General features: G+C 42.3%; 1 protein-coding gene across 2 annotated transcripts in view; it reads right to left on the bottom strand.

Moving 5' to 3' along the window:
- Positions 1–23,128, bottom strand: part of nav3 (neuron navigator 3) — a 277,797-nt gene that overhangs the window by 99,961 nt on the left and 154,708 nt on the right. For both annotated transcript variants that reach the window (XM_084711111.1, XM_084711112.1), the window contains exons 9-10: positions 16,084–16,199; positions 3,021–3,129 (exon numbers count right to left, since the gene is read on the bottom strand). In XM_084711111.1, coding sequence (XP_084567237.1) covers positions 3,021–3,129; positions 16,084–16,199 — 225 coding nt within the window. The remainder of the gene's footprint in view (positions 1–3,020; positions 3,130–16,083; positions 16,200–23,128) is intronic.

Here is a 23,128-nt window from a genome sequence, read left to right as displayed (position 1 = left end):
TTAACTTTCTCCTTTCCTGTACTCAATGAAATGCTAGTTAACTAGCTAGTTAATGATTGATATAGATTAGCTTGATAATTAGTGAGCATTTTGCTAACATATCACTTGCAACTGGCTAGTAGTCATTGCCTTTGTTGGCTTGTGTAGGTTATGGATAGGTTGAGGCCTGAGGAGTGTGATTGGGTAAGGTTAGGATGAGAATATCAGGGTTAGCCAATGAGAGAGTAGGGCAGGACATGCCTTCACCATTTGTGGGAAAAAAAAATAGCACTTCTTGTACATATTAAAATGCTAGCTAACTAGCAATTGATGTAGATTAGCTAGTCAGTTAGTTAGCTAGCATTTTGCTAACATTAGTTAATATAAGATATGATATATATGTATATATGTGGCATTCTTTTCAACATAGATGAACCTAGCATGTAGCATATAAAGCTAAGTACAGGAAACAGGAAAGGAGAAAGTTGACCACGGTTGCTTCTGCACTGAAAAGCAGACAGGTAGCTAATGGCTAGTGAACAAAGTGGACCATTTAGCAGCTAAAGAGCTACACATTTTCCTCAGGACCTAGAGTAGAAAAATATAGGCTAGAGCTAAAAAGAAAGTGAATATTGAACTTAAAGTGGACAAACACACAACTCCAAATGAATGGTATTGCTCTCTGTATTTGCTGGACGTGTAAATAAGCTGTTGTTTGCTAATACATCCAGCATATCAACTTTGCAATGCAATAATATATCTAAATCTATTCACAGCTTGTTGTGTTGATCCCAAGTAGCCAGAGAACACAAATGAATTAATGCAGGTTTAAGGTTTACTAGCTAACACTAAATACATCTAGACCATAATTTACATAGCTGATGAGGGTCTGACTTACTTGTGTCTTTCAGTGACTTTGATTCAAAGCCTTCATTTGTTTTTAATTGAGCGGCGTGACCCAAACTAGCAATCCAACTTTCCTTATCTTGTCCGGACAGAAAGTGAACTATAGCTTTGACTCTATCGTAAGCCTCTTTAAAACAGGTGTAGGTGTCCTAAAATAACTGCTGGCAGCCAAATCAGTTTGTTCTGCATTTGATTTAGTTCTAAAACAGTGTCTCAGTGAAGTTGCATAATGCCCACAGTGAGCCAGGTGGGGGGTTGAATCTTTGAAGCGGACCAGGCAAATATTGCAGCCGTAAGTGGTCAGACATAACACTGATCTAATGCCAGTAAAAGTATAAATAATTAAGTTAACCACCTAAGAAGCAGATGGGAGCATTCGTACATTTGGGTTGGGAGTTATAAATGATCCTATTTGAGGTGTTACATTACACTATTGTCTTGGTTATGTAATATAACAGCTTTAAGGCAGGCTGTGCAAAATAATTCATTTCAGCACTAAAACAAGTCATTTGGGTTTTAAAAATTCATTGTGATTGGTGGAGCTCATTGAAAACCCCATAAATAAACTCCACTGTAGAAGTAGACTGACTGTAAGAACAAGGAAGTGGTAGAATTGTGTGTTATGATTGTGTTTTATGAGTGAATTACAGGGGCTGCTCAATTTTACATGTGTTGTAGCTACAGCTTTGACAGTTTAGTCAGCTTCTGACTGCAGGGTTGATGGACTGAATCCAAGACTGCTTGGGAAAATGTGGACAAAAGATATAAATGGGAAATAGATACAGTCTTGTATCTCAAAGACTAGAATCGATCTCCTTTTCCCAGCTCATGTACACGGAAAAATTCATTGTCTACATTGTCTAGCACTTTTCTTAACTGAAAACCAGACCAGAGGCATTTACTATTACCTGTAATGAAGCAGAGCTTGGACCAAGTCATTGATTTGTAAATTGTAAAAAAGTCTGAAGCCTTTGCGATTAAGTCCCAAGTCAAGACTGGCAACTTCCAAGTCCCACGTCAAGACTGACAAGTCCCAAGTTAAGGGCCTAGTAAAGATGGGCGAGTTCCGAGTTAAGTCCCATGTCAAGACATCCCATTTCAAGTCCCAAGTCAAGACAGGTGAGTTCCGTGTCAAGTTCTATGTCAAGACTGACAAGTCCAAAGTCAAGAGTAACAAGTCCCATGTTAAGGCCCAAGTCAAGCCAGTGGAGTTCTGAGTCAAGGCCCTTGTCAAGACTGACAAGTCCCAAGTTAAGGCCCAAGTCAAGATGGGCGAGTTCTGATTCAAGTCTCATATCAATTCCCAAGTCAGAATAGTCAAGTTCTGAGACAAGGCCCATGTCGAGATTGTCAAGTCCCAGGTAAATTTCCAAATCTAGTTCCATGTTGAGACTTACAAGCCCCAAGTTAAGTCCCATAAAAAGACTGACAAGTCCAAAGTCAAGTCCCAAGTCATGACGGGCCAGTTCCAAATCAAGTCCCATGTCAAAACTCACAAGTCTAAAGTCAAGACAGTCAAGTTCCAATTCAAGTCCCAAGTCAAGTCCCAAGTCAAAATGGGCAAGCTCAGAGTTAAGCCTGATGTCAAGACTGACAAGTCCCATGTCAAGTGCTATGTCAAGTCATGTAATTACATTTTAACAACAGAGCCTTGACTTACTGCTCTTTTTGTAACGGCACATTCCTTATACTGTGATTGATTTTTTCACCTCATAGTTTTTGTATGCAAACAAAATCACCTTTGGTATCATTTTCTTAGAACTATGGGCTCTGGACTCTCCTGCATCTTGCCTGGAAGCTGTTGGATTGATTAAAACAAAGTAGATCAGGGGAATCAAATGTCAACCTTCCAAGAATGAATAGCACTCATGTTAGTTGATTCAGGAAATGAAGTGATTTGTGGCTTTTTAATAACTAACTTTTTATCTTTGGGGGAAAGTATCAAATATTTTCAAGTCAAAAGGCTCAAGTCACAAGTTATTGGTTTTTAAGTCCAAGCCGATTTGCAAGTTGATCTTGTCAAGTCTAAAGTCAATAATTTGTGAATCGAGTCTGACTTGAGTTCAAGTCATGTGATTTGAGTCCACCCCTCTGCCTGTACAGGAAATAACAGTCAGTACCAACTGTGTGCCTACCTGTGGCTGATCTGTGTCCCCCGTAGACTGGACATGGTCTCTTCCAGGTTCTGCCGCAGGTCAGCGATGTTCTTCACCGTCCTCATGCGTCTCGTCTCGGGATCCTCTCCTGGAGACACACATTTTAAATCGTTTACTGACATTGTCGGACCTACCTACACACACACTGCAGTCACCTACACACACAAAGGGCGCACACACACAAAAACACAACAGAGGAAGTGATGAGGACATCTGACATACAGCATTTTATTAGATGTCAGTGGATGTCTCAGCACGCTGACAGCCAGCATGAGTGCCCATCCCTAAACTCCATGTTGACAATTTGGAAGCTATACAATAAATGAGGCTGTCAGGCTGCACCACATGCAGTTCTTTTAGTTTTAGAAGTGGATACATTATTTTTACGCAGTACTGACATCTTTCCTTCAGGCCAGAGCAGAAATGTCGTGCCATGACACCACGCGCTCTGTCAGTTAGTTTGGGACGCAGTCGTGCCTGCGAAAGCAAACTCTGTCAAAGCTCCCATGTTTCTCTGTCAGGCAGGAAAACCGCTGCCGCTTCAGTCCCCCGTCTTCCTGCTCCACCCTACAGCGCCATACAGCTCTGAATGCATGTCATATGTTTCATGCTCTCCTCAGTGTTTCCAGATGAAGCGCTTGTTTTACTCCTGTTCTGAAAGAGCACTGTTAATAAGCGCAGGGTGGGCAACATTTCATTACTGCGAGCTGTGGGCGCACACCAAACTATCTGCTTGTCTGCTCCAATTAAGCCTCTCTTTAAGCTCGTCAAGCTAGCCTATATCCGCAGGCGGGTGCCACAGAATGGGTAATTAACAAGTGGCATGAGAATGGATGCCGGTCACACTGCTTTCCAGTTTTTAAGGTGCTCTCAGAAGAAAACAGCCTCCACGGTGGAGATGAATGAACCAGCAGATCTCTTACAACAAGGTCGACAGTGAAGCGTGATGGTAAGATGAGTGCGAGAAGCTGTGCTCTGTCACCATGTGCTGATTTCAGCACTCCGAGCAGACATACTGACAGCAAGCGACTGTGATTACAGCGACTGGGGCAAATGGGGCCAGATGGGAGCAGTGGTAGGTTGGAGGTTTGAAAAGGCCCCCAGCGGCTTCTGCGGCACAGCTCGGCGCCAGGAGGAGAAAAGAAAAAGGGTTGAGGTGTTTATATGCCGGAAAATGAAGCAGGTTGGTACTGAAAATAAGCAGAAAAGCTAATCCACTTTTCCCTGGGTAACTATAGAAATCAATTTCAGAGCTGACCTCAAGGTATTTGGATAAACTCTCTAGCAAAAATGCACAGACTGTTTACACTTCATTTAAATTAAAACCCCACAGTGTGCAAAATTGCATAGTGCTCTTTGGCATTTCTACAATTCCTGTCTTTTTCTCCAGACTGAAAAAATGACTTGATTTGAACAGACTAACACGACACTGCCAGTATGTAGCTCATCTTGCACACTGACACCAATCTTCCTGTTTTTCTCTATGCTGTGCGACAGCGCACGTTGTTAGTGTCACTTTGCTCAACAGGTACAATGAATGTGCAGAAAATTGCCTTGGTGACGCTGATTCAAGGGAATCACCTCTTTTACATGCTGCAGTTGTGCGTCTGTGCTGTAGAAAAACCCTTTTCAGTGAAAATTAAATCAATGAATCACAAACGCACAGGGTCGACTGATCCTTGGTTTCACTTACAACTACTGTTCTTTTTAAATGCTTCAAAACTCCAGTGAATGAGCTAAATGTAGAGGCATCAAGCTAGAAACAGTAGCAGAAAGGATGAGATTCATAGGTTTTCACCAGTGTTGAGAACTACTGTTACATTACTGTGTGAAATATTACTCAACTAAAACAGGTGGTGTTAAAAAACATTCAAGTAGAAGTACGAAGTAGTCTTCTCTAAAACTACTCAGAGAATTATTTACTTTTAAACAATGTAAGTTTAAAGCACGAGCAGGAATTTAGGGGGTTCTACTTTAAAAAATCTTCAGTCTAAATTACACCCAACTCCTGCTCCGGCCTGTTTATGATTGGATAGCCTTATTGGCTACAAAAATGCAGATGATGTTGCAGTAGAAACACAACTGTTTTTGTCTACACAGGCCTCCTAAATAAAAAATAAATAAAAAAAGTTCCTTGTACTGGCTTTAACACTGACTACATTTAAACACACTAATTTTCCACTATTATATTCCAAATATGATAATATTCCAGATTAGGTATGTTTAGTGTAAACTGCATATTCCATTTGCATATTGCAAATTCGAGGGAGACTCTTTTTTGCAAGAAGTGAGATGGCGCAGTATGCATGGCTAAATGTTAACAGGGATATGAATGGTATACTCATTTTAATTAGCCCTCTAACCTGCATTTTTCTTTTCTTTTTTTCATTAAAAACCCTAGAATATTTTGTGCATGTAAATGCACTCACAGTCTAAGTTACACTGTTTAAAGGCTGCACAACTCTGGAAAAATCCAAGCGCTACAATGTCCACATTCAAAAAATCTTCTAAAAAATTAAATCAACACTCGACCTCAATTACACTTCACCGTGCTGCGTACTGACCTCAAAGGGTAAAGAGCAGTCGGGTATAATTGAGGTCATGTTTAGTCGTTGCAGAGCAAACAGATTGCAGGTTGTGTGAGGTCGAGGTGATACCACGTGTTCTTAACCTCTGACCACACATCAGATATCCGCTCCACGGCCAGTAATTAGAAATCAATACATATGACATACATATGATCCTGTTCTGAAACTTACTAGAAATACACACAGAGTCTCTGTGACAAAACTGTGTTCACGGCCGATGAACAGAAGCTTCCATGCCCTGAATTCATCGCTGTCAGGATGGAACACATCTGAACAGCACTGAGACAATCACGAGAGACTAAAACTCTCCTTTGAAGCACAGAATAGTACGCCGTATTCGTTCTTCAGTAGGCTCCAGCTCCTTAAGGAAAGGACATCCAGTCCAGCATTTAATAGGAGATGTATCTCTGCTACCACAAACTTAAAGCATCACAGTTATCCGAGTTTTTCTTCCTGTGTAATTCCTCATGTCTTCCCTGCTCCTCTCCTCCTCTCACCAGGGCCCCTTCGAGAAAGATCCAATTACAGCCCCATTATAAAGCGACATGAGGAGATCTGGCCCTGGTGTCTCCATCGCGATCGGACACTTCATGCAACATTGAGAAGCAGCCCAGAGCGTGTGTGTGCATTTAGGATTTTTTTGTTTGTGTGGTTGAGAGCGTGTGAGCGATTCACTGCGGTACAGGAGCAGGAGCAGAGGTCTCACCTGCACGGCGGAGTCGAGGAGAGTGGAATTTTCAGCAACAGAACAGCACCCCACCGGCAAAAACCACTTAACACACACATGCACGCGCACACACACTCATCGGAATTTAGAAAATGAATATTCATTCCAAAACACAATACCTATTAGCAATTTACCAGCTCAGCACCATTTTGCAGCTCAAATAGTGCAGCAGACATGTGTGCAAGCTTAATCCCTAATACCTAATATCCTTATGTAGCTGCTGATTATTATGTATAGCCGGTGGTTCCCCTTCAGTAGCCAACACTACAGAGAGGTGAGCAGCCACAAAGCATTCATTTGGATTCATGCTGCTGTCCAGCTCTCGGCCCGGTGAGGCTGTGAAGCAGCCAATCTGAGACCAGGTCAGTGAGGCCAGGAGGCAGGAGTGGAAAAGGGCACGAAAGGAGGGAAGTAGAGCCAACAGTATCATCCTGTCTAAATGAAAACAAAGTAAGAATATTGGTTTAAAAATATGTATTTTGATTGACATTAACAGAACTCTGAGACACTTTAAAAAATAAAATTGCTACTGACTTCGACTATGTTGTGAAATGAAAAGATGTAACATTTGGTCATTGTCCTACTTGGGCTACCCAGCCAAAAAAGTCTGGACACGCCCCTGTGTGTTGCGTCAGCTCTGTCAGTTGGCTGTCAGCTCTACCATAGAGAAGATTTTTTTCCTGTTATATTCATGAAATATAAGTTCATAAAGATTCATAAAATGAATTCACATCCAAAAAAAAAAAAAAAATCATAGTACACCTAATGTATGTTCTTTATTTTGTAAATAATGTATGTTGTTAATCATGAAGACAAATTACATTATCAACAGCAAATGTAAGTGAGCAACATGTTAATGGTATTTATTTCTTGAATTAGAAAAACTTTTTGATTATACAGCTAATTAAATAATCTTGTATTTAATGCAAGAAAAACCATTAAACATTTCCCACATGTTTTATATTATAAATATTTACATATATAGATATATATATTTACATATATATATAAACATATATACTTTGAAGTTTTGTGTCTCTGATAGAGTTGGAAAAAATAAATCACCAGGAGACTGGTGCAAGGTTTAATAGCCAAGAGTTTTACCTGTAAAAATCTATTTTACTACAGTAATTGAAGAATAAAAAACAAAAACCAGTTACCTATCATCTACAAGCTATATTGCGCACTGGCCGGTACAGATTGTTTGTTTATTTATTTATTTATTTTTCTCGTTTGTTATACGCAGCTGATAAAGCAGTATTTGTGATCAGTTTGAGGTTAAGCCAAACTGGACCGGTAATACTGAATTTTACCACTAGGTGTCACTAGGTGTGACTCAGCCTCTTGTGAGAGGAACAGGAGTCAGGGAGTTTTCAAACAAATATTTCACATTAAAAGCCTCTCTAAGAAATTATTGGGTTTTGACCACTGAAACGCTTGAGGGCTTTTAATTTGAAATGGATAAAGTAAGTGTATTACAGTGTAATGTCATAACTAACAAGGAGCGAATCAAAACAAGGCTTAGTACTTCTGCTACCGCTGACAAACTATAGCTGGCTAGCTACCTCGCTAACATAGCAAACAGTGAGTGACATGACATTTATCAGGGACAGGGTTATATTAGAGTTATATTCAAACTGCAAAAATGAAGGGCTGATTATTTATTAACTTTGCAGCATGGGTGAGACTGTACAGTGTACAGAAGCAGTGCTAGTTTGCTCTCAGAGCTTTCTGCCAGAAACAATTTTTATTAGCCATGGTTTTTTGGAAGTATTGAGTATACGACTAGATAAACAAGACTTGGATTATGTTGCACAACTTGTGTTTTAAAATGGATTTTCTGATAAAACAGCATCCCCATCAACTCCAACAAGTCTGGTTAGCGAGTTTTGGATTACTGATATACAAATAATGTTGGGGGTGAAATTTGCATGCAACAACTCAGCTGAGAATTGGCTCAAGTTTTTTGGGTCATGGTCTGTTTTCATGATGAGCACCTAAAAAGCATTAATCCTGATCTACTGATCACTTATTTTAACTGAATATCAGCCAATACTGATCTGGTCATCCCTATTATCTAAATACTGTACACATACTGTACATATAAAACATATGACTCAATATATTGTTATCAGAATTTTTTTACTCCATAATATCAGTATCAGCATTGGCCCCAAAATTCCAATATCGGTCAGGCTTTTGAGGGAAGGTACACACACACTCTCACACACTTAGTGTAGTGTGTGTGTCATGGTGGTGATGTAGAACAAATGCTGCTCAAGATAGGGTTGACACAACATAATGCAAATAACTGCCATTTGGGACTGGCACGTTTATACACACACTGCAGCACACACACACACACATTGTGCCAGTGGGTGCTCTAGTACCAGTTCACTCTCACTCCCCCTCTCTTTCAATAATGCATGCTAGCTGGTACTGATGCCACTCGCTCCAGCTGAATACTATTAGAGAACCATCCCAGTCATCTAATTATAATACACACACATGCATGTATGCCAACACACACACATACGCACACACAGACACACAACTACACATTACTCTAAGCTAACTCTACCCTTGTTGCAGCATTTTGTCACAAATGAAGCTTTGGCTGTCAGTCATTGGTGTGTCGCTACGGCTACTCTCTCTCTCTCTCTCTCTCTCTCTCTCTCTCTCTCTCTCACACACACACACACACACACACACACACACACACACACACACACACACACACACAGATAGATGTATTCACGCGCGATGTTACGGCCCTGTTGCTGAATGTGTAGCCTAACAGGCGTTGCAGCACATTGAGAGCTTGTTAATATGTATCAACGACAACTGCTCCCCGAGGCGAAACACGCAAACTGCCACCGCGGCAGCTGGATACTTTGAAAGCCAACTCTGATGGGGTCAAAGAGTTCCTTAAAAATGCAAATGTCCCAGCAAACTATCTGCACAGATCTCAACCACACATATAGAAAAGCACCTGTATGCACAAACAGATGGTAGATAAGCATTCAGACACACACTCGCAATTAGAAGTGTAATAATAAGGTATTGATCACGTTGGCTGGTGTGATTCACAGGCAGAGAAGGAGGTGATTTTTCAGTGGGTGAGGTGTTGGTTTTCCATCATTTATATCTCAAGGTAATTCCTCTTTATGCTGCATCATGCCTCAACCTGCTTAAAGGAAATCAGTAACAATCTGCTCGTTGCTAAAGCTTTCCCTTGCTGTGCTGTGCATCTGACTTGGCTTTATCTGCAGAGTCACAATAATCGTCTCTGCTGTCACCAAAAATGGTCCGTCTTATCAGCTGAAACCCCCCCAACACACACACACACACACACACACACACACACACACACACACACACACACACACACACACACACACACACACACACACACACACAAGATATGTGCATGGGAGCTCATTCCAAATGTACAAAGCATACTGTCATGGCAAGCTATAGGTTAGACTCTAGCTGCTAAATTCACAGTACAACACTTAACAATGCTGCACCTACACAGCAGAGTGACAAAAAGGATGCGTGCGTATAAAAAAAGATCTTGTCATCTGCCTGTGTCCACCAATTCAAACTAATGCTGCTTGTGTAAATCTTGTGGGCGAGGATGCATTAACATCAAGCACAAGGGAGTGTGTGTGTGTGTGTGTGTGTGTGTGTGTGTGTGTGTGTGTGTGTGTGTGTGTGTGTGTGCTTTTGCAGCCTTGTCTTGCAAATTGCTTTTAAACATAACTAATACAGTGCCCCGTGCCAGGCTGAGAAATAGGTTTCCCCATTGTAAGGATTAAGAAAATAACCAGCTTATTGAAGCCTTTTTTCTGCTCTGACACTCTCATGTTCTGCTCAAGTTTGCTTTTTTTTTTAAAACTTAACCAAAACTTCACGGTAACATGAGTTCTTTTAGTTCCTGTACAAAGTTTCCAATTTGTGGTGTTGACACAGTAATCCCTTCACGTTGAAGGAAAGTAATCCCTTGTGTCTATGGTAGGTAACGCCTTCCACATTCATGCTCATTTCCTTGACTTACGTGGGCGAGGCGTGTGCAGCACCTGCTCCAGGTCGCCCAGCATGGTGAGGATCACCTCCTTATCCAGCTGAGCCGTTCCCTCTCGAGGACCTCCGCCTGAGACCTCCTCCTCTGCCCAGTACCCTCCGTCCTTCTCATTTGTCACGTGCTTCCCACCGCCCCTGCCTGCTGCTGTATCCTCATCTGAGCGCCCGCTGCTGCCCTCCTCATCTTCCACCCTGGACTTCCGGGCCGGCTCGGCTCGTGGGTGACCGCTGTATGATGCCCTCTGTGGCCGCCCGCCTTCGCCTGTGCGTCGCCAAGGCACCGGGATGAGGGAGTGTTCTGACTGGGAAAGCACCTTGGTGAGGGAGAGCGACAGGGATCGAGCTCTGGTGCCCCGCACGCCTCCGCCCCTCGTGGCTGCCTCCTTCCTGGGGCTCCCCTGCAGGCTGCCACCCGCCCGCTGTGTGGAGGGCGAGTACACTGAAGAGTTCTGAGGGTGCGAAAGGCGAGGCGGTGGCTCGTCGAGCTCAAAGGAGTAAACCCGCTGCTCGCCGTCGCTGAGCAGGGTCAGGTTCGTGAGCGAGCGCTGCTTGATCCGCAGGTTGAGGTTGTCCGGGAGAGGCTGGGGAGGCCGCCGAGCCGGGCTGCCCCCCTGGTACACCGAGAACTCTGCTCCTCTCTTCATGTCTTCTCACCGCTCCCCTCCCTTTACTCAGCTTACCTTTTCGCCTCCTGTGGCTCAGCGAGTGAAACTATGCGTGCAAGTGGACCCACCTGTCTCTGCCTCACATCTTGGCTGCACTGTCAATGAGGGAGCAGATGGAAGGAAGGAGGAACCGGAGAACGGAGGAGGCAGAGAGATGTGTCCCCACGTCCCACGCCTCCCGACTGAGGTCCAGGTTTCAGAGGGCTGGAGGGAAAGCAAGCGCAGGGCGAAGAGCGGAGAGAAAACCTCCCTCTCAGGCATGTAGGTAGAGTCCAGATCCATCCTCGAGCCAGCCCATACTCATGGTCAGACGCTGAGTGAGACACAAACACTCATTTTCCACTCCTCCTTCTTCTGTCCTCTCTGCCTTCTTGGCTCCTCTCTCTTCCTCCACCACCACAGTGAGGGGCGTGGATGAACGAGCCGCTACATCTCCCTTCCCTCCACCAACACGTTCTCTCTGCCTCCTGCGCTCACACTCCCTTTATCTCTCCCCCTATTAAATGACAGTCCCTTTTCATCCACTCTTATCTCTCTCCCTCCACCTTCTGTCTCTCCTTTAATTACCACCTCACTGCCACACTCTTCCTGCCTCCCCTCGGACTCTCTAACCGTCCCTCTCTCCTCGCAGCGGAGAATGAGCGGCTGGTGAAGCCGGCGAACAGACTCACGTCGCTCTCGGTCTGCTTGTTCATTCCAGCATGCAGCCTGCAGCACTCTCTCCCTCTCCTTCTCTCTGTCAGCCCTCCTTCTCCGTGTTTATCACTCTCTCCTCCTCTTAATCCCTCTCATTCTCTCACTTTCTGTTCACTTCCCTCCTCTTCCTCGCCCTTATCTTTTCCCTCTCACACTATCCTTCACCCTGTCACAGTGTGACAGTGAGTTGTTTGGACAGTGCACCTGTAAGCTTGCAGCCCCTGCTGCACCACGCTGGCCGCCCGACTTAATTAAACGCTGTCTTGAGGAGCTAAAATCGCGAGCCTGCAGCTTATCATGGATCAACAATGAGACCACAGAACCAACATATCCCCATCAATCAGTGCAAGCATTATTAGCCTTGTTGCTATTATTCACAGCAGCTGTCTTGCACACATTTTTTAAACCCTAGTTACCAGTAGCTAGAAGGGACTGGAAGAGCAGTTGCCTCTGAGCATATAATCAAGGTGATCCTAATCATGTGTTTACACTCATCTGCATATTAATCTGCAGATATCCAGTTCATCATACATTTTTGTGTGATTATTAATCGAAAATTAACATATACAAATCAATGAAATCACTTCAGAGCTTACCCTCAGCTGTTTTTACTTTCTGTGGCTACAAATAATGTAAGCTTAAAGGGATAGTTTTGGAGATATCGGACACAGAGATGTCTGTCTTCTCTCAAATACAATGGAACTAGATAGCACTGGGGTTGTGGTGCTCAAAGTGACAAGCAAAATACATTTGAAAAACAGCAATGATTGTTTCCAGAAATCATGACCCAACTACTCAAGATGATTCACAGACATTGTTGTGTGCAGTTTGTATGTAGGAACTATTTACTTTCTACTGGCCACAGTATCAGTGTGCTGAAGGAAGTGTGCATCTACTCATGGAGGAGAGGCTCATGGTCGTGACAATGGGGGGGGGGTGATGTCAGCCTCTTCAGCTGTATATGTAGACAGAGTGTTGACCGCTTTGGATCTTTGCTGCAATATTTCAATGTTGTCACTATGTTGGTGCGGTGAAGACTGGCCTGAGAACAAATGTAAGAAAAACATGTAAACAGGAGAGCTGCTGTTTTTAGATGTTTACATTCCTCTGCTGATATTTGAACATTCAAGAGTTTCTAACTTAGTCCTAATGAATCAGAAACCCTTAAATAGAAAAAAATGACTAATGGAAATTGGTTGAGCAATGTATTGTAAAACAACAAAAAACAAAAACAGCTCCCCTGTTTACTTGCATGCATTTACAGGTCTTGACCAGTCCAATGTAGCAGTGATGTCAATGTACAATTCAAATCTGACATCTATGTTTGTTTCTCTATGGGTTGAGCTCTAATCTCTGGTCCACGAGTAGATGCACGCATCCATCTGCTTCTATCACTGGTAATATGGATTGTGGGTGTAATTCAGTAGCACCATAAGCAGTGCCAATATCTCCAAAACTTGGCAGCTCACACCAAAACTATCTAGATGGATAAATAGCACTACTAGTGAAAATTGTGGATTTTTGATGTTGGGCTGGACTGTCCGTTTAAATCAGCATGTGAATATGAATTTCATACTGTGCTGCTTTGATGTTTGGATATTGTCACTATTGACATTGGTTCAGCCAGTGTATGTAACATGATCAGCCTTGTCATGTGGTATTTGCAGTGCGCACACACTTGAATTTCCCTCTCTTAGACTGATTTCTGCCCCTCTATGGAGAAAGAGTCGGGGAAAAAAAAGGAAGGATGTAAAACCACCATGAAACGTGTGACAACAAAAAGCAAGTGTTTGAAATGGACCCCAAACAAAGGGAACGGTCAGCGCAGTAGTCTAATTTTATCCTCGAAATGACGGGCTTGGGGAAAACCCAGACCAGAGCAAAATGTCTGGAATGTCACTGCCGACCTGACAAACCAAACCTGTAATCACATGCTGCTGTTTGTGCACGCTGCGCTTTGTAGGCGCTTTGAACTTGACATCTTAGTTTTCATTGAGTTAGATGTTTGTTTGATTTATCATACAAGTAAGGGTTGTGATTTCAGTACCATCCATTTCAATTAGTTGGTATTTTCTTCTAAAATAGAAAATCCAATTCACTTACTGAGATTTTGGAAGGATTCTCAGTAACTTGAATCACTGACAAAATAAATGTGCTTAAAACCAACAACACAATATAGATCTTCAATATAGAATGGGATTGTGACACTGAGGTCTTCATTTGCTGCCGGCACTATCCAATTGAAACAAAAGAATTTCTCAGTGCCAGCAGTCTGTGTTTTGATGGTGTGTTGCCCGGTTTAACCTCTCATTCTGCTTCTTGTCAGGAATTTCACTTTGTGGTCAGAGACTCCTTCAAACTGGTCAAATGTCCCTCGATCCTGACCTCTCAGCTGCAGGAGCTCAATCACACAGATGTCCGCTGACTGTAATTAAAGGACAATAAAGACGTTTGCAGTCGTCCCTCTTTGCAAACAAACAATATGATTTAATTTTAACCAGCAGTTCTTGGTTATATAGGTGTTATAGCAATCATAGTTGAAGAGGATCATGACCTCAAACATACAGAATGTACAAAATACAGGAGTGCCTCTTTCTATACTCATCACTCCTACTTTTACTAAATCCATTTCTTGGTTACATAAATAACCCTGGGATGCAAACTTACATAAATAGATCAAGAACTGCCATGACATCTAGAATTTACTAAGAATTAAAATTTGAATTTACATTTACATGAATTTACATTTGCTGAGTGTATTGTTAAGTTTCTCACCTCCTTATAGCGAACTTGCACTGTTCTCTGAAATGCTAGTATCGCATAGCCAGACCTAAATCCACAGCGCTCTTGTGCTAGAGAAAAAAAAACCCTCTGGCTTGTTTGTATTTCTGTAAACCAGTCAAAATCATCTTGGGCAGCGTTAAGTCCAGGTTACAGCGATGGTGCCACTACAAAAATAGTGTTGGGGGATCTTGTTCTCGATCTTGTTTGTTAAAATGTCTAAGTCACTGCAAACAAAAAGGTAAAAGCTTCTTTTATGTTCATTCTGTTAGCGACCAGGAGCTAACTTGCCATTTTCGGTGTGCAGACTGCTAGCTTGGAGGTTATTGTTGTTCCCTGTAGCAACCACCAGCATCCACCTCTGGTGAGTCTACTGAAATGCTTTTAATTTGAAATGGATACAGGAAGTGCTGAGTTTGTATTAACAGCATCATGCAGAAACATTAACAGTGCAAACGGAAGTGGATGAAATGGACGGCCCACATTTCCCATCATGCCTAGACTGGAGTTGTTTGCTGTTTTATATTTCAAAGTGCAAATGTTACTTTTTGTTCATGTTTACACCATTTCCTGTTTGCAAAATGGTAGTTAAAGTTGGTACACATACTTATTTGGTGACCCTTTTTTGGGTCCTGAACCTAAGTTTGGGAAAGACTCCCTTAGAGCTTGAAACTCCTCTTTTTACCCACTTTTCATGTGTTATGTTCATGTCTGTGCAGATTCAATCCAGTCCTCCATCTGGATATGGCTCAAATATCTGGACTAATGTCGCTGTAGGAGCTTTGGATAAAAATATCCAGCAAATGCCAACTAACACTTTGCAAAAGCCACCCGTCTGCTGAGGCTCGAAACAATAAACAAGTGCAAGTGCATGTACTGATGATGACGCGTCATGTGACTGGTCATGAAGCAGCTCTGGGATGGTGAAAGATGATGTCAGCCTGCAGGGATGTAAACAAGGAGCCGCAGATGCTCCCCGTGTCCAGCTGCCGGCGCTGACCTTTTCCCTTCGCTACATGAAACCAGCGCTGGACAGGGATCCCCCCAGTAAACACAAAAACACACATGTTGCCACACACACACACACACACACTCCTGAAAAAACACAGCGCCTGCATGAAACCAGTGCATTGTGCTATCCACAGCAGTAGCCTTCAAAAACTCTCCCGTCCTGCAGCTACCCTTTGACTTTCCTCCATTAGAACTTCAACAGAGCCTGCAGCCTGCTCTTTCTCTAGTGTTAGCTTATCTATAATGTAACACAGCAGTCTTAATGTAAGTCAAACCAATTCTTCTATTTCTAAAGAGGGTAAATGTCTGAACAAGCCCTTTCACATTTATAAATATAGATGCTATGCAGCCGATTAGGGTTAAATTCCAATATGACAAATATTATAAGAGACAAATGTTAAAGCACAGAGGCATGTGCGCATTCTCACACCCACACAGAGATATATCACATATGCAGAGCCCGCAGCACACGTGTTGACCCGCTGTACCTGATATCTCCTCCAGGCACTGTTTGGCTGTCTTGCTGTAGACCAGCTCTCCCTTGGTGGGGCTGAGGCAGGGGTCGGCTGGGGCCACCATGGTGCAGTCATTTTCTGAGAATGTCCTGGAGGCACAAAGAACAAATAACACGCAGCGGTTATGAAGACAGGCTGAGGTATCGGGCACAACCCGAGCTGGACTGCAGCCACTGCAGTCGGTTCAAAACAGCCACGGGGGGAAGAGTTTTCACTGAAATTGGTGAAAGCTGCTGCAGAGTCACGTTTATTTATTTGCTGTCAAACAATGCAGTGAAATGATGAAGCACTGAAATGTTTTAAGCTCTTTTTCTAATACAATTCAATGTTTAAAAATTAATGCTAATCCACATCGGCTGTCATTTGAAGTTAAGCTCTTCCACTCCCCTCTTCCTACAATAGACCCATTTTTGTCATTTGTAGGGGGAGATAGCAGGTATATATGCCACCTAGAAGTGGTACACATCATCTGAAAGCTGGGAACCCGAAGATAAATTTGAGACGCAGCTCAATGGGCGTCAAGTTTTTCTAGTCATAAATCTGCAATAAACATTCTTTGAACACCTATTCCAAATCTTAAATGTTTAGAGTGTATTAGGGCCTAGAACATTATGATGGAAGTAGGCTAAATGATGGCCTTTCCCATGCTCTAATGTGTCTCACAGCTTGATGCAGCAAATTTTGGGTTGCCATTTATTAGACAGATTTGGTGCAACATTGAACCATTTTTGACCACTCAAGACTTGATAAAAAATAGTCAAAAATCCCTCTAAAATACCATTTTATGACACCAAGACCTTGATGAACACCATACAAAAATCATTCAGTGATTGGTATGAAAAAGTTTTGCAGATTAGAATTGCATTTCTTGGTGATGTCTGTTATGGGAATTGCTCAGAGACCCACTTATTGTCAACATATCATTTTCTCAATGCCCCAGGTCTCTAGTTTGAGGTTGTTTCATGAGGCTGTGATTATCCTTGAGGTCACAGTGAGTCATTTAATATGGTGAGGTTTGAAAGAAATGATCTCACTACAATTAATGAAATGACAACTATGGACACTGAACATCATGACACATTAATACATTTGGGCTCATTGAACTGAATTATGGAATTCCAGTACTGTTTATGGACCCCAGTACACAGAAATAATCAGTTTTTTGTGCAAAACTGCATGGACTGGACATAAAGTTGGCATGTCTTCAAACGGAAGACTCTAAAACCCCCCAAAACATTTTTATTTAGGTATATTGAGGCAGGGAGTCAAGGGACCCCTTTGAAAACAACCATGCTAGTTTTCCTTCACCAAAGTTTAGTCTAACTTTGGAGAAATATTTAGCCCCCGTCCCGACAAGCTAGCATGACATGGTTGCTACCAATGGATTCCAGCTACAGCCTCTTAAAGACAGGCACGTCATCCAGGGATGTGGGTGTCCCTGCAGAGTTGAAGAGGTTAAGTGTGTCACACCTACTCTGAAAACTTAAAACAACAACATAATACTGTCCAAAGCGTGGCTTGCTGTGGCTAATGTTTGTCTTTTAATGTGTCTTTTTAAGGTAATTTTTGTGCCTTTATCTATCTGAAGAGGACATAGTTTGTAACACGTCATTGCTTTTCCCCAGGATTAGTTAATTGTTGCATTAAAAATTAGTATCCTTTAAACACATTAAGGCTCATTTATGCCCATTTTATGTACAAAAATAAATATGTCTGTTTCAAATGCTCTAACAGTCACTGCCAACACACTTAATTTTGTCCTTTACAATGGCACGGATGTTAAGTAATACATCCACTAGAGGGTGCCACTAAAACTCAAAAGTTACCCCAAAAAAGAAGAAGAGTCAACAGCTTCTGACAAGTGGACAACAAATGTCATTTCCAATACTTCTGAGTTTTTAAAACTTCTTTATCGTGCCTTGTGGTCGTGTCTTGCTTGAACTATTGGCTACACTGCTGAACTGACCCTACAACTTCGAGTATTACTTCTTAGTTTTGTCCACATCTGTAAGCTTTCAGACAACATGCAGAAATTGGGACGAAACGAATGCAAACTACAGACAGAGGGCTCTTTCCATATCTGCATGTGTATCTAATGTTTGTTATAAATGTTCTGTGGAGTGGCTAAAATGGTTAAGTGCTGATAGTGAGTCAAGTAGATGCACTGGCTGGAATTTAAAGTTTTAAAAGACCAGTAACTGAGAGATTTTAGTGTTTGATTCGGAGTTAGAGCCAGCATCTTCCCTCTTCTTTCTGTGTTTCTGCGATGTTAAACTAGAAAAGAGTTTGAATTTCTGAGTCTGTTCTGGGTCTCAGTCACATATTCAACAGATGGACACATCTAAAGGGAGGAGGCGACGGTCTCTGATGAGATGTTCTCTGTGAGCGATTCGGAGTGTGAGTGCGCGTGTGCATGAAATATGTGTTTGTGTGCATCTGCCTCTCCTCCTCAACCTTGAGCTGCATCACGCTCCACTGTTTGTTTGCTGATCTGAAGAAACACGGATAGAGTCCAATGCACTTCATGAGATAACAGTCCTACACACACACACACAAACACACACACACATGCAGATGCATGCGTGCACAGCAAACAGCAAGAAAAAAGGAAAAAAAATACTGACAGCAAAACAGACAAACACACAATGACAGATGATACAAACACAATGAAATGCACACACACACACATGCACGACAAAAAGCATGTAAACTAACAATTTTAACCACACACACAAAATCCTGAAATACACACAGTAAATCTTGCATACACAAACACACACAGACAGATCTAGGCACGAGCTGCTGTACAGTATTCATTGCCTTCCATACACACATAACACACACACTGGGGACCACCACCACCACCTGCAGAGCTGCAGATAAAAAATTGGCTCCTATTTGCGACAGCAGCATCAGCCTGTGACTTCAGCTCATGTGAAAAAGCTTTTTTTTTTTTTCTTCCTGCAAGCTTCCCTCACCTCGGTGGATTCACAGAGATATTCACTGCTGCTGCACGCAACAATTTGAGACCAAAATAAGAAAGCAGATATATGGGGAAAGGCGGCTGCTGCAGTAACAAATCATTATTTGATAAAAAATTGAATCTGCTACTTTTAAAGGGAAGGCTAACTTTACTAATAAGTTTCAGGTAAGGCCTGTTTTTAGCTGTTCTTTACTCCTGGTTGTATATTGATATTGTGAAAACATTTCCATTTGCTTTTTAATTAACATATAAATATAAAGACGTGGATGTTACAGTACCGCCTACTCTGGTTGATTGATGGGAAATGCAGTGCAGAAACTGAGGGAGAGGACTTGAATCACATGACTTGATTTTAGTCTGACTTGAGACGCAAACTTGGGGTTTGAGACTTCCTTTACTAATACCCCTTTCCATGCACAGAGCTGGCCTGGTCTGACTTGGTTTGACTCGGCCCGTCAGCCCAGCTCAGCAGGAATTTGCATTTCAGGGTTTCAAGGTGTCTTTTAATTGAAGATGAGCTCTTCCAAGCTGACGTCATACAGCAGTGGATAAAATGTTCATATATGTCTCTAGGATAAACCTGTTTCCTTAAATTCTTCACAACAGAAAGTCCCCTGTTTTTTTGCTGTTTAAATGCTTTTATTGTGAAGCTGCACAATCAGGAAATGTTTTCAATCAGGGTTTCATCAGCAGCAACTTAACATGACTCCTACACAGCTGAAAGCAAATATGAATCGGTAAAATAACGCAGATAATGGAAAGTACAAACACAGAAGAGAAACTAAATTTCAAAGGACAGAAATTCAGTTAGAATCTACAAAAGCACCGAGTGCTACAAAAGTCTGGACCACTGTTTCAAGATCTCAGTCTTGGAATTGGCTGCATTTTTACATGTTCTCTGATAAAGAGGACTGAGGATTTTATTTCAAGACGGTCAAGACTACAGGGATATTGCTAAAATGGTGTTTTTAATTGTCTGATTCAGACATTTTTGTTACCATTACTGAGACAGCTGGGACCATGTCAAACCTTTATGCTTAGAAGACAAGCTTAAAGTAAGATAAGCGAAGTGTGACTGTTATTAGCTAGCTTTGCTTGTACCACATCATTTGTAATAAAAAATGATGAGACAGGCCATAGACATCTATGTACAGTAGCTAATGTATAGTTCTGCTGCATAAACATTAGCTAATGTCTGCTCTGACATAAGCAAAACCAATAAAGAAAGGCCTATGAATGCGTCTTTTCAGCTAATTTATTGGCTGGTCACATGTTAGTTAGAAAGCTAATGTTAAGTTTAAGCAATGTCAGACTTGACTTCAAATTAACTGTCTTCTAATTAATTGATATGTCTTGTCAATAACATGCACAACTGGGGGACTGGTTTGGGGTCGTATAAGGTTAACCAGTTAAACCGTGCAGGCACGTTACTGGCTAATACAGCTGTGTTTGAGTTAAATGTGGAAACTGGGGTAAATCATCAGAATTTCACATGACTTGACTTGTGACTTGCTTGATCTCTAGTTATCAAGGAATCTCAGTAACAATCAAAGGTATTTTCCTGCCTGGACATTGGCCAGGAAGAGCCATAAATTAAGGCTAATTGAAACAGAAATGAGCTATTGGCTGCAGAATCTGCATGCACTGCCATCTGAGTGATGGGTTGACTTGTTTTGCTTGACTTGTAGCAGCGACTGGACTTGACTTGCTTGATTCTCACAGATTTGAATGTTAAGACCTGAGACTTGAACTGTGTGACTTCCTCCCACCTCTGCAGAAACATCTTATTAGTATCCCTGTAGTATTTTGATCATCGCTAATCCTTTCTCTGAACTCGGGATGGCTTAGGTTATAGGAGCAGAGGAGGACACAGAGGATATAGTTAACAACATTGCACACTCTTGAGTGTGTGGGGAGAGGGACGAAAATCAACCCTGCACACTAACTGCAGCAAATCCTACAACCACACTGGTCTAGTAAACTTGGTAGAGACAAGGTGGGTGTAGATAGAGGAACAGCATAAGACAAAGATGCCTAATTGGGCCGAAAATGATGGTAAACTGCAGCACAGCAGGAGGCCTTTACACTTACTGTCTGCATGCTGATGGCTGCAGTCGAGGCCTGCTGCTGAGGAATAACATTTATAGCAAGGGAAGGGGAGGCTGAAGATGGAGGCTACAGCAATATGCTCACAAGGAAATATCTTGGCACAGACAAAAAGGTAGAAGGGAGCTCCACTGTGCCATAAGGACAAGAGCAAGGTGCCAACACAATCAATGGTTTTCACACTATATTTAGTTCAGTGTATGGATTTAATGTGTGGAAATATCTGTCAAAAGGCCTGGACATACCAGCACTTCAAACTAGGCTTCTTGTGGTAGAACTATTCCGTATTCCCTTGAACAGAAAACTTGCTAGACAAAATCAGTGGATTCCTGTGTTGGCTTGAAGTAAAGCTGTATACGTCTTTCATGGACACAAAATTTGTGAACTTTGACACATGAGTGGCTGACAGCAAGCTTGCTAGCTCAGAAAGGTCCTTTAGGAACTCTTTATTGACTGATGAAATGTTCAGTTGTAAGATTAAAATGCCAGGGGGAGTAAAAATCCCAGTAAGAAGAAAAAAACGAAAAAAAAGCTCGGAGAGAACCAACTCTTGAACACCCACTATTTTGTGAGGATGAGTGCAAGAATTTCACAGTGCCATTTCCTCATGTGACCGAGCCTTAACGGCAGGGAGCGTGAAGCCTTTAACAGCCAAACTGTCCAATGACTTTGCTGGCCAACTCATGCCAGATACATCAGAGTTCAAAATATCCAGAGCCACGAGAAACTCAAACTGTACTTTGTTCCCCAAGAAGTGATGGTCTCTTAACAGCTTACATGTTTTCTGGTGAAAAGTATGACTGGTGGCAGCTGTAGCGGTCATTCCTTTGGAATTTCTAGCCCCAATCACAGACACAAGTGATAAACTCAAGCTTCAAAATGTTCCTCCAGAAACCTGCGGGTGACATCACAGATGGTACACTTTCTGCGCTCAGTGTTTCTTCCTTTACTTTTGGCTCACTGAGTGGGCAGCGTGTGCTTTTACAGTTTCAGTTTTGGTTCCCTTCTTCATCACTTGACTATCACTCACTATCTGCCCAGGACTGATACCCGCAGTAGTTTTAACTTGCTAAATGTGTGGGATTAAAGTAATGCTAATGCTCGAAAGAGGCACACCGCTGAATGAGGCAGAGCTGACTATGCACAACGGAGGAGGAATACGAGAGAGGGAGAGAGGGGTTGAAGGATTAAGTCTTGTTTAATGGGATTCCTAACTCTCTTTCTCTCCGAACACAAAGGCATCGCAGAGACTTTGGCGGCTCCTCCATTTTTTTCCCCCCTGGATTACCTCTCTTGTTGTAAGAGAAAATCGGCCCTGCTGGGCAGATTTACCCACTTCCTGCACCTCTGATGGCTGTAACGTCAGGGAACCACGCGCCAGCTGCATGCATCAAAACAACACCGGTTGAATGAAGAGGAAGGGAAAAGGTTCTTGAATGATGCCAGTGTCTGGATTCTCACATCAAAGATGAAACCCAGACAGTTAAATAATAGGCTTTGGCAAGCGGCAGGCAGTGGATGTTAATTTGTTCTGTAATGACTGTGAAGAGATGTGGAGGCGAGGGAAAGATGCATAGTGGGGAGCGCCAGCTGATCACTGGGAATGCTCCAGGATTTCATGTGGTCTGTGTGTGACTGAATATAGTGTGTGTGTCTGAATGTGTGTAGGTATAACTTTGTGAAAAGGGGCAAATATATTGACCTCGCTGGGGAAAACTGTGTGGGAGAGATGGAAATAATCAGTTTTGCTCATTTAGTTTGCACCTTAGCAATTGCAGTGCATATATACATACTCACACATATTTGTATCACTATCCCTGTTGACACACTCCATTGACATAATCCATTCCCTTACCTCTAACTCAAATTAGACAGGAGAGATTCTCAATAGGGTCCCCACAGTCACAAGAGGGTCCCTATTGGTTGGTG

Source organism: Lutjanus erythropterus, chromosome 22 (assembly GCF_056507025.1).
Source record: "Lutjanus erythropterus isolate fLutEry1 chromosome 22, fLutEry1.hap2, whole genome shotgun sequence".
Classification (NCBI taxonomy): Eukaryota; Metazoa; Chordata; class Actinopteri; order Lutjaniformes; family Lutjanidae; genus Lutjanus; species Lutjanus erythropterus.
This window is presented reverse-complemented; position numbering and strand designations above follow the sequence as displayed.